Source organism: Malania oleifera, chromosome 11 (genome assembly GCF_029873635.1).
Source record: "Malania oleifera isolate guangnan ecotype guangnan chromosome 11, ASM2987363v1, whole genome shotgun sequence".
In the NCBI taxonomy this organism is placed as follows: Eukaryota; Viridiplantae; Streptophyta; class Magnoliopsida; order Santalales; family Ximeniaceae; genus Malania; species Malania oleifera.
Window position 1 is genome coordinate 24956965 of NC_080427.1, and position 12720 is coordinate 24969684.

The window sequence follows — 12720 nt, forward strand, 5'->3', positions numbered from 1 at the left end:
AAGATATCATACGTGTCTCATTCTTGCAGCGCTCAAAAGATACGCAAACCAAACACTCTTTTAAAGAATATATGTTAATAACATTCTAAAATAGAAGCTAATTTTTAATTCGGGAAATCGAAATCAACCAAAACCATCATCCACCAAAAATCACTCGATTGCTGCCATAAATCCAAGTATCGATCTTCCGTCAAGCAAAATCTTTTGATCTATCATCAAAGGTGATCATACTCACAAACTGACCAAAATACATTACATGTAATTTGCAATTATTGTGCTAGAATAAGTTTTGTTTTAGATTGGTGGGAAATATTTTACTTGAGCATATTGATTATAAGTAATAATCATAAATAAAATGAAATTACAAATGAAATAAAAAATTTTAATCTGTAATAGTGAAATTTGCAGGTGATATGCAATAATTAAATAATTAAATATTTAAAAATAAATTTTTAAAAATAATAAATATGTTTCTTGGTACAGATTACCTTTAAAGAAACCATTAAATAACTTTCCCTCCTTAAAAACTACAAAATTCATAGGGTTTAGAAAAATAACATCACATTTTTAAGAAGATAGATATAGATCGCTGCTGACTGGTGACCAAAACTCTGAATTTATCTTATCCAGCTGGCATTTTAGGCCCCGCATGTTACTAGCCCGACGCGTGGCGTGCTGTGATTGGTCTCCTCTACGCGCATTTCAATTTCATGATTTTATCCATTGGTTCGTTTCGCAATTTCAAGGTAAAGACTAATCTGTCTCCGCAAAAATTATAGCGATCTGATTCTCCTTTAATCGCCGCTTTGGTGAACAACCTGCTATCGTTTCGTTTCGATTCCTTCAGGTCATTCTTTCTGAGCTGATCTCGCTCAAATATTTGCTATGGATGACGAATTCGAGTTCGCCGATAAGGTTCCCCCCTCCTTCGATACTGTGGTACGCTTCCCAATTCTAATAAACTGGATCAATCTCTTGATTTATTCTGTTGATTTATGAGATCTAAATTTGATTTACGGATTGAGGGTTTTAGCTCGTCTAGATCTGTTCTTGGGGCAATATTGTTTGTGTGTGTGCGTGTATTTTTTTGAGGTTGAAACTGTTGATATTTGGTATATAATTGAAGTTTTTGTGTTTTATGTTCTTCTTTCATTAATATCTTTTGTGGTTACTCTGAAACGGAAGGAAAATAAAATAACGTGAAATTTTATTCCTTACTATTGTTAATAAGTTAGGTATTCTTTCTAGAATCACCCGGGTTACCTAAATTTTAGCTTTTTGATGCTGGATATCCCCAAAAAGAACATGTGAGAGACTTCAATGTTATTTCTTGGCTACTAAGGAGCATCTAGTTCATATTTTTGGAAGATTGTTTTCAGGGATGAAGCTAGGATTTTATGGTTGGAGGGGCGGAGATAAAAAAGAAAAAAAACAATTTTAAAAAGAAAGAAAACAAATGGTAATTGTAATAAATGTAAACAAATAAAATTGAGACAGCACATTTAAAGTATACTTATCCATTGTTTGTGGAATTTGTTCTTTTTCATTTGCTAATAGATAGAACAAGCTAATTAGATTACAGATAAAAGAGAGAAAGTTGAAAATGTAGTTAAAAAACAAAAAGAAAACCATTATGCCAAATAGAGCCTTCTTGTTGTAACTAAACCCATTCATATATTATTTCTTAAATGTGCTGTTATAGCATTGTGATTTACCTCATTTCATCTTTTTGCATACTTACTACCACATTCATTCTAAACTCCTAGGTTACTGTTGGTTCATGAAATTGAATGAAATGGGAATAGACTAGAAATTGTATACGGATATGATAACTTACTAAAAAGTCACTCATGCAAATGTTAATTGTTATTTCATCCAACATGGAAAAGGATAGGAATAGACTTATCCATGGTGAAATTTGGGAATAATAATTTTTTGTGTATTCCATGCTATGGATTAATAAAAAAAATTTGCATTATCATTTGCTTTGTGATGTTGAGACTTTTCTTTTGTTAGCAATCAAATTCTCCATATTATCACCATTCTATTTCTCGGAATAGACATTCCGTGAACTAGATGTAGCCCTAGTTCTTTAATATTTTCCAATGTAATGTCCATAGATACCCAGCAACAGATTGTTGTACTAAACATTGATTGATAAAGCCTTTATGTGGCTAGTTGAGAGCAAAAATTCTTGGGCCATTGGAAACATGAATGAAATGTTTACTCACTTATGAAGTTCATAGCCTTATATATCTTTGTATTTGAGGAGCATTTATAGTAAGATCTCGAAAAACTGGGCAATACAATGTTATTACTTTATCTTGATTTTTCTTGTCAATCATTTGCATACTTGACACATTTGTCTTGATCCATCTGCCATGATGCCAATATAACTGAGAGTGCATGTTTATCAATCTTTTCTGTGGCATTGACTTCCTATTGAAGGATTATTTGGCAATTGGCATGAACTGCATGTTTGACATTTTAATTTGACGTGATGATTAGGTTGTCTTTTGTTGGATGTGCATTGTAAATGCTGCAGGATAAATAATATGAAATAGCATCATTAAACTTGTGAGATTAATGAACTGCATTGCATATTTATGTGTATTTAAAATTGCACTTGTGTAATTTAATTACCTTCTTTCTGTAGATCTTCATTAATTAGGCATCAATAGGCTGCTTTTTTTAAATGGTGTTTGTGAATCTGGTGCGAAAATTTGTTTTAAAATATTTTTATGAAAGAATATATTAACTGAGAAACAAAGTACAACGAGAGAAAAACAAAATGTCCTTCTTAGAAACAAAAATAAAAGTTAGGAACAACCACAAAAGAGCTGCCCTTCAATCCCTTGCAGATTGGGCAGCAACAACAACAACAACACACACACACAAACAACAAAAAAAAATTTATGAGCCCAAAAAGTGGCCAGAAACACATCTCTAATTGATAAAAAATGAGGAGAAGTGGTGTGATCCTTGAAGGTTCTTGAATTCCTCTTGATCCAAACGATCCACAAGGTTCCGGAAACTGTGCATCTCAATAAGGCTCTCCCTTTCTGGTTTTGCCAAGATGCAAATATATCACTTGCAGGAAATCTCCTACAATTGAGCATGTTTAGTAATATTGATGTAATGTTTCCTTTATTATCTGGTTGGTTTTGATTTGTCTCTCATGTTACTAGAATATGTGGTTATTTTTCTAGCAAGCTCTCACCACCTCCAGAAAACATTGATCTAGTGAGTCAATCTCAGTCACTTGTTTCACATCTATGACAAATTCAATGTTGAGTTTTTTACAGTTTGTGCCATCCCTTTGGTTTACTTTTATATATTCATCTTCCAATTTGAAGCTCAATTGTAGTTTGTTTAGTAGACCATATGGTATCCATTAACATTTCTTGGCACTATTTTTCAAGTTATAAGAAAAAATTCTCTCATTAAAAAATAAACAAAAAGAATAGTACAGTCATTGAAAGACGGACATCCTCCAGTACTCAGCTAAAATTAGTTACAAAAATTCTGCCCTCCAGTGCTTTTCAAGGTCAGACAATATAATCCCTCAAAAAATTCTCAAAGAATGTGTCAAAAAGAAAAAAAGAAAAAGCTACTCTATCCCAAAGCAAGAACACAGTAGTAGTTTTAGCATTGAAAATTCTTGCATTTCTCTCAGTTCACAAAATATAAAGAATAGCATAAACTTCACATTTCCTTAAGGCCACCCTCTTTTGCTCTTTTAGACTCTCAACATCATACCAGCAAGAAATCAGCTACACATGGGAGGCTGCTCACATTTCACCAAAAAAAGAGTATAGGGTAGACCATAGATGTTTTGCCACTCGCACCCCTGAAAATGTTTTAAGATACAGACGTTGGTTGCATTAGACTCTAAGCACACTGCCCAGATATCTAGGAAGATACCCTCATAGGCTCTTCTCACTTACAACAAGTCATTCATATTAATCCTATTAAGTGTCAAAGTTAAATGAACACGTTGATTTTAGATGGAACCTTAGACTTCTCAATGACATCATTCCAAGGAAAAGGAGGGGTTGAAAGGTTTCAACAAATGAAGAAAGAAAGGCTTAGACGAAAAGGAACCTATGAATCGCCTAACGAAACCTAGGATCACTCCTTGAATGAGTAAGAGGAAAGAACAACTTGGCAACCTGGAAACAAACTTCTAGGGACTCACATGAGAAATATTGCCACTCCTTTTGGTATCCCAGCCCTTCGATTGAACATTATTGGAATCTTCGTAACCATTTCCAGACTTAAGGAATGTTCTTAGAAACCACATTATGAAGTACCCACCCCCTTTATACTCTAACCATCCCCCAATTAACAAGGCGACCCCTCTTAATATCTCCTATACCAGACCATAAGAATTTTCTCATCATTCTCTCCAAAACATTTGCTATCCTTATAGGAACTTTGAAAAGAGATTATATATATATAAAGGAAGACTTAAGATAAAGGCCAAACCAAAGTCTCACAACCAGATAGACTCCAAACCATTCAAAAGTCTGTCGTCCATATTAATGCCTGCCACCTCACTCTTTATAGTCTTTGCCATGCTGATACTAATCCAAAACCTTTTCAAAAATTCTGAATAGACTAAGAACTTCTTGGAAATTCACAACACTGTCTGCAGGGAAAAAAAATAAAAAAAACAACCATCATTTGCAAACTGATCCTGAGACTCCTCCATCTCCTCCCCTACCTACCTTAAGGCCTCTAATCATACCCAAATCTTGAGCAAGAATAATTGTTATATTTAACCCATCAATGACCAATCAAACAAGCAGGGAGAAAGTGGTTCCCTTGCCTCAACCCCTGGGAAGATCTAAACCATTTCCTAGGTCGTCTATTGACAATAACAACCATATTGATCGAGGAAAAACATCCTTTAATTCACTTCCTCGAAGATGTACCCAAAACCATTCTTAAGCTTTGTCAAGATCCAATTTTAGCCCCCTCTTCACATCTTCAACAACCTCACCGGCTATCAATGCTGCATCTAAAATCTATCCTTAACAAAGGCTGATTGAGCTAAAGTCACCGTGTCCCCCCAAACCTCTCCCTAATTTATTAATTAAAATCTTATAGAGACTAGTAATAGGAAAATTTTTCTGAAATCTCTCACCCTCCTGGATTGTTCTTAGGAATGAGGGAGATAAAAGTTAACAGGCCACCCGGCTGCCCACCAGCCCATTGCTATGGAACTCATTGAAAGACTTCAAAGTATCCTCTTGAACAACCTCCTGACTATTCTGGAAAAAAGCAATTGTAAAACAATGAGATTTTTCCTTTTCTATCTCAAACACTGCACCTTTAACTTTCTTGACATCAAAAAGCTTCTCTAATCAAAGAGCATAATCCTTCCCAACCCCCTTTCCCGGCGCTTAATGGGGACTCCAGTTGAGTCCCTGTATCTTCGACCTTTGTTGACAATCCTCTGTATAATATTTTATTCTGTAAGGAATTCATGATTGCATCTCCTATTCGCTTGTGATCTGTCACAAACACTACCTGAGTAATAAAATTTCCTCTAGATTTCCAATTAACCATGTTGTGAAACAACCTAAAATTTCAGTCCCCCTCTTTTAACCCAGTTTTTAACCCAGTTAATATTCGATTTTGGTTGCCAACTATAGATCCATTGTGGTCCGCCCCTTCTCCGGACCCTGCATATGTGGGAGCTTTATGCACCGGGCTGCCCTTTTTTACAATAGTCACCTCCAAATCACTGCTAACAAGAATCGTTCAAGTCCTATCCTCCTTGCACAGCAAACTGTTCTCTTCTAACAAATCCCAACTTTCAATCTCTTTAAGAATTTTCATTTTTCGCTTTTGAATGTTGCCAAAAATCTCTTTATGCCACACTTTCAGGTTGTTTTTCACTAATTTTTCATCATAATTTTGAAAGCTTTCCAAACCTGGAAAAAACTCACTCCACCACTTCTTGATACATGCCCTAAAATAATGATGTGTCAACTACATATTCTCAGATCTGAACGGCGTTGGTCCCTATTGAACAGCTTCCCCAAACATTGGTATACCAAAATCTATCGATACTTGCATATCTCCTAAAGCCACCTAGGTGTAATGCAATTGGTTAAGGGAGTATCCTTTAGCCCACATTTTGAAATAAAAAATTCAAATTCCCTTTTATTGCTAGCTATAGAGGAGAAAAGAAGAAAACCTATTCCTAGAATTCCTAATAACATAAAAGGTCTCCGCACCCCACCCCCCAATTATGCTATGTGGATTACAAAGATCAATAAAAACTAGCCAATTCTTAAGAAAACAAAGCATGCCTAAAGGATTGAGTGGGGACATAATCACCCGTAAACCACCACTCTCCAAAGTACTTCGCATCTAATAGAATCAACAATGAAAACCCTATCATATACTCTAAGCAAAGCAACCTTGGTATATCCCAAACCACCAGCTGACCACCCTACCCAATTTTTAAACATAGCATCCAAATGCTCACTTAGACTCTTGTAAAAGAGAATGTGATGACTAACCCTAATCACCAACTCCTTAACCAGGTTCCGCTTACCACGGTTCCCTAAGCTCCACATCTTCCATGGAAAAATGCTCTTTTATTCTGCTAATAGCACCCAAACTCCTGCCACCTTTATCATAGTTCACAGAAAATGCAAGCTTAAACCAGCGCTTTGCGCTGCCTTTTCTCCTTTTTCCTATTCCCAGAATCCTCTTCACTAAGCCTGACCACTGTCCCTCGAGTATTCACCAGATGTAGACCTAACTCATCTAAAAGATTTTGAGCAGCATGGTTTTCCCTCTCATTCCCTAGGTCTGTAATTTGGAGATTTCACTTAGCCCCAGATCCCCATGGCCCACTAGTAATTTGAAGTTTGTAGGATGTAACATCAGAGTAGAGTGTATAGTTGTATACTTGATGGAGGAGCACTGATTTTCTGTTGAGACCCTGTCTGCTCGATTCCATGGTCCTCAACCAAATGAATTTGAAGGCGTTTTAGGTTCCAAAGAGTTTGAAATAGTAGAAAAAGACCCCAGCTGATATTAGCTTTAGTTCTTGAATCTGAGCTTCACTTGCTAGATTGGTCTCTCTCTTGTCATGATTAATACAATGATCATCCGGTATTAAACCTATGAATTCTGGCCTGCATCCTCTTCATCAGTCCCAACTGCCTCCCCCGATGTCAGACTTCTCATCAGCTGAGTGTGACCCTTGATGGTTAGTGGCACCTCCCCCTCTTTATCTGCTGCCAGCTCAATCAATAGTTCATCCTACCCTTAATTGAAAGAGGATAATCATCCGTATGCTTGTTTGATTCATTGAGTAATTTCTCTAACACATTTGACTATAGTATCTCCTTACCTGTGTTCTGTAAAGCCGAATGCTGAGCAGCCATCTGCGATTTTACTTGGTTGTACACTTCCAACAGTCTACTCAGTGCAAGAATGCAGTTCATCTTCCCCCTTTCCATATGCTCTTCTCCACATCCTTCAGACTCTGGATTCTCTGCTCCATCTTCAGATGTATTTCTCTGCTCATAACTCTGAACTGGAGCAGGAACAGGAACAGCCTTCTGCAAATGGACTGGTACTTCTGGGAAGGCCCTTGGTCCTTATGGGCCCAAGTGAAATCAGCCTGTGTTGGAAAAGATTGATTGTGATGAATATCTGTGGGGTGAGCATGGTCTTAAATTTCCATGAAATTGTTGAAATTTCTATCGAAATTCCCGATTTTCGTCACCCTTGAAACCAAAATGGCAATCAATTTCCGTCTTGCATAATTTACGTCAAAATCTCAACGAATCATCCAAAATTTATCGAAAATTTGAAATTTTAGCAAAACTTGTCGAAATTTTAACTATACAATGAAATTTCGTCGGAATTCAAAAGAGAAGTTTAGGAGTGAAGTAAAATTTCTCTCTTAATTTATTTTATCGAAACAAAAGATTATTTCAAATGTTTTTGAAATTATATGAAAAAATAAACTTACAATAACATTTTATTTAATTACTCATGTCTAAATTATCATTATTTGTATAACAAATAATATTTAAATGATTTATGAATTTCATTTGTATTAACTGAATATGTTTAATGTACATTATCTTACAAATATGTTTGATACACATACTATTTGACAACTTTTTCACCTCATACAAAACATAGATGTATTTAATTTGTAATATATTAGTCTTAAAACTTATATTATTATGTTTGTTAACCATTTCTAAAGTTTCACAAAGAATTCTATGCTTTACTACTAATTTCCTTTACTTTTTCAAATCCAAATCGAAATTGACATTGAAATTGAAATTTTCGTACTTTTGGAGCTTCGAAATTTGAGTCGAAATCGAAATTTAAGACATTGGGCATGAGCCCTAGACCCACCAAGTTCTTCTTGTAACTGGGTCTTCTCTTTAGTGCATTGGGCCCACTGTTGCAAGCTAGGCCTTAACTTGTTGAAGAGCTTTCCATGCTGGGCCGAGATTTTTGGGCCCTGGGGATATGCTTTTGATTGTTTCGTGCCTAACGGTTAATTATTCCCCTTATAGAAACATATCCTTCTGAGTGGATCCCTAATTTCTTGCCTTGACCAAAGAAACTATTGGTAAATCCTCGTCTCCCTTGTCTTCTCTTGCTGGAAAACTGCCATTGCTGCCGTGAAGGGGGCTTGTTATCTGTTCAAAATTGGCTGCCTATGGCCCTTATTAGGCATGCCTGATGCCTGTAGCACTTGGCTCACATTTGTTGACCCACAATCCAAGCACCTAGGCTTCACCTCTGCTACAATCGCCTGATTTGCATTCGTTTTTCTTCTGTATTGCTCCCGTCAGTGCGACCCTTCACCATTCCAAGAAAATTCTGGCCTCCTTACCTTCTGGAATTCAAATCAATTGCACCCATGTTTTGAGTCTTCTCCAAAGGAAGTACTCGACCATAGCCATTTGCCTGCAGTCATAGCATAGTGAAATGATTTGGTGTCTAAAATGATCTCACCCGGGAAATGGTGGCCTTGGTGAATAAAAATGAATTTAACTCCTTCGTCAGCCATCATCGTTCTTCAATTGATAAATTAATGAGGAAGCGTTGATTGTTGTTCTGTGATTTTAAAAAATCTTCTTCTCGTTGGGCCTAATTCATGATAGTTTAAGCTTTTGGATATTGTCATGACTTAACATTGCTATTAGAGGCATAGTTGCCAGGGGTAAAACTTCTTGTACCCCTTCTTGCCTATGTCTATCTTCAATTTGTTGGATCTATATTTATATTCTTTAGTATATATGTACAAATTAGTGTAAGTTGTTTTATAGGCAACAATGACCCTATTTTTATACATAAGGCAAGATATTTTAAATTTTCCATCAAATTATATAGATTATTATTTGAGTATTTATCTTAGATAGGTTAAATTGAACCTACTCCTCCCCCCCCCCCCCCCCCCCAAAAAAAATAAAAATAAAAATAAAAATATAAAATAAATAAAAGGGAAAAAGACGCTGACCTCTCCCGACGTTTGAGAAAAAGACAATGACCTCCCTTGAGGTTTTAAAAATTTTAGAGACCTACCTTGAGATTTTCCAAAAAGACACAAACCTTTTCATATATTTTTCAAAAAGATAAATCTTAGGGGAGGTTAGTGTTTTTGCCCAAAAAAAATTATGCATGACTTTAATTTATTTCGTAAATGAGTTGAAAATAATTTTGTCTACTGCAAAGCATTTAAGATTTTTAACTGCTAAAATTTTGGTGCTTTATTATTAATCTTTGAACCTCAACTAATATCTAATTGTTATTTATATCTACTAGTTGTCGGCATACAGTTTGTTGTGCTCCTCCACAACCCTACACTTATGTAAATTTTGTATAATTAAATGATAAGTTGTAAGGCTGAGTGCATTTTAGGTATGGTGAGGAAAAATCTAGATTGAAAACTACCTCCTCATCCCTTAACTAGTGGAGGAGATATAGTTATACTATATGAATAGTGTAAATCATATTATGAACAAGAATGCCCCTATATTTTAAAAATATTACAAGCATTCTTAAAAAGGATTAAGCTTAACCAGAATTATGTAAAATTACACTTGCATTTATTATAGATGGATTAATAGCAATAAGTTCCTTTTCATTAGCTCCTTTTTAAAAGGTCTTTTTCAAAAGCCATAGGTAGGCCAAATTAAGCCTAAATATCTTTAAGATGAATAGAGAACCTAAGTTCTAAAAGATAGATATGAAAATAGCCTAAAACACTTTTTAGTTGGCAAATGTCAAGTTATTCACTAGTTGCATATGAGAAAAATAACTAGTTATTCTAAGTTGAATGATCTTAGTTCCCTAGGGGGTGGCATTTATTGTTTTCGTGCATCTCTACATTCAACCTGCCACCTGTAGGGGAGTATCACACTTGATATACATAGTTAGCTCGCAACTAATGGCTTAAGATTTTGGTATAAGCAGTTACCTAAACAGCTTCGGGTCTCAGAGATCATGTTTTTGTGATTTATGTTTGTTTCCTGTTATATCTATTATGGTGCACTTTGTTTTGGTTGTATTTGTCTGCCTCTCCACTTGTAAGTCAAAATTTAGTGTTGGGTAACTTGATAAACATTTTTTGTTTGCCAGTTTGTAACAGCTTAAGCTGTTGGGTCACATGATGACATAACATCAAATGCAAATGATTTGTTTTGGTCATTTTAAGTCTGTAGTTGATGGATAGTGTATACTAACTTCATACCAGAACTCGTTTAAGTCATGGTTTATGTGGGTTTTCCATTCCCAATTTCCTTCTGTTGGACAATGAGGTTTTGAAGCGCGACCCACAATTTTTTTTCCTTGTCAATTGGATGAACAGGGTAACACAATCAAGGATGCAGGTGCCAAGGGGTTCAACCCAGCATTGATTGTGCTGCTGCTTGTTGTGGGGCTACTATCAATATTTATCATTGGGAATTATTTGCTTTACACGTACGCACAGAAAACTCTACCACCAAAGAAAAAGAAGCCAGTCTCCAAGAAGAAGTTGAAGAAGGAAAGGCTGAAACAAGGAGTCTCGGCTCCAGGAGAGTAGAAACCTCCTTTTGTCCCCTTAACGTTGAGTTGCTGCTAGTGGACTTGCCTTTTTCTATATCATATCTAGTGTCGTCATCGTGAAGTGATGTTTAAATTTGTAGCACCCTTTACCTTACTACTTGATAGAAATTTGACTTAATTATTACAAGTTAACTTTAATGTGTGTAGCTGAGCATGAGTTTAAGAATATGACGTTGCTTTGCCATGTTGTCCAAGCTCACCCCAGCGACAGACCCCAGGAAGGGTGAATGGTTTTTTCTAGGGGAAAGGATTATTTCTGGAGCGGTCATGCCTTTCTTGTTCCAGTTACCACCACTTCATCTGATTGGGGAAGGGTCACCAAATACTGTGCGACGTTTTTGTGGGCATCTCTTGTGTCGTCTCAACTTGACGAATTGAGCTCAGCGCACAAAGTGATAGGGAGATGGGATGGCAATGCAGTGCTTTTCTCGGTGATTCTGTTGTTGCCTTAACAATGCTTGGTGATGAATTTTGTACGTTTTGTTCATGAATTTTATATGATCATGTTAGCTTCATCGCCACATGCTGAGGGCATGGAGTTGAATCTTCCATTGGTCTATGTTTTTTTGCTTTGCTTTCAGGTATGGCTAAATTTATTGTCATAATGAAATGAGGTAAAAATCAAATGGAATAAAAATTTAAAGGTCATAGCGAGGGTTATCACATTTCCAAAGTTCGCCAAACAGTTTGTTACAACGCATTGTGACAGATGTCAGCCTCCCCATCACTTGAAGCGTTAGACAACGACAACCTGGCAATAGATTTGGTGATTTTTGAAAACCTGTTTTTTATTTTCTTTTGAAAAAGTATTTATAGCACTTATTATTTAAAATAAATATTTTTACAAAGTCAATTTTGACTTGTATTACAACAAACAAAGTGTATTTTCAAAATCACCTTTGGAGAATTTTTTAACTCAATTTTGATAATTGAAGATATTTTTTTGGCCACTTATTATAAATAACACTATTGATAAGTGGGGTTAATTTTGTAAATATAAGTAAATTTAGTGGTTATTTTGTAATTTTAAAAATACATTAGAAGATAATTATATACTATTTTATTATTTATTATATATTAATTATTAATGAAACAAAATTCAATTATAGAATGAAGAAGAAAAATTATCAATTAATTTGAAATAATATTAAAATTTTTAAATACTAATTTAATTAATAATATTATTTTAGTATAAATTAATGTGGTAATCATTTGTTATACACATAAATTAAAAACAAGATTATTGTTAATCAAAAAATAATTTTATATTATTTGTAATTAATAAAAAAATTTAACTATTAATTAAACATAACACTTAACATAATTATTAATTAAATTGTTAATTAAAAATTAACTTTATATTATTTTTTTATGCATTATGGTCTATCAATTATTAATAAAATATAATTAAATTCTAGAATGAATAAAAAGAATCATCTATAAATTTAAATTAATATTAAATAAATTAAAATTTTTAATTTAATTATTAATACTATTTTTAACATAACTTAATGTGTAATCATATGTTATAAATATACATTTATAATAAAGTTATTGTTAATTAATAAATTAGAATATTATATTATTTTAGTTAACAGAAAATTAATATTATTA

At 34.5% G+C, this 12720-nt stretch overlaps 1 protein-coding gene across 1 annotated transcript; it reads left to right on the forward strand.

Moving 5' to 3' along the window:
* Nucleotides 1–729: 729 nt before the first annotated feature.
* On the forward strand, nt 730–11665 carry LOC131168619 (DNA-binding protein S1FA-like). The gene is made up of 2 exons (XM_058128199.1): nt 730–939; nt 10868–11665. The coding sequence occupies exons 1-2, from the start codon at nt 886–888 to the stop codon at nt 11081–11083; spliced, it is 270 nt and encodes an 89-aa protein (XP_057984182.1). The 5' UTR covers nt 730–885; the 3' UTR covers nt 11084–11665.
* Nucleotides 11666–12720: the final 1055 nt, after the last annotated feature.

What these genes read in the sequence shown, in the direction of transcription:
- LOC131168619 (XM_058128199.1), top strand. Translation starts at nt 886, where the DNA reads ATGGATGACGAATTCGAGTTCGCCGATAAGGTTCCCCCCTCCTTCGAT. An exon ending in CCCCCTCCTTCGATACTGTG is followed by an intron (nt 940 to 10,867) that starts GTACGCTTCCCA and finishes TTGGATGAACAG; the next exon opens with GGTAACACAATCAAGGATGC.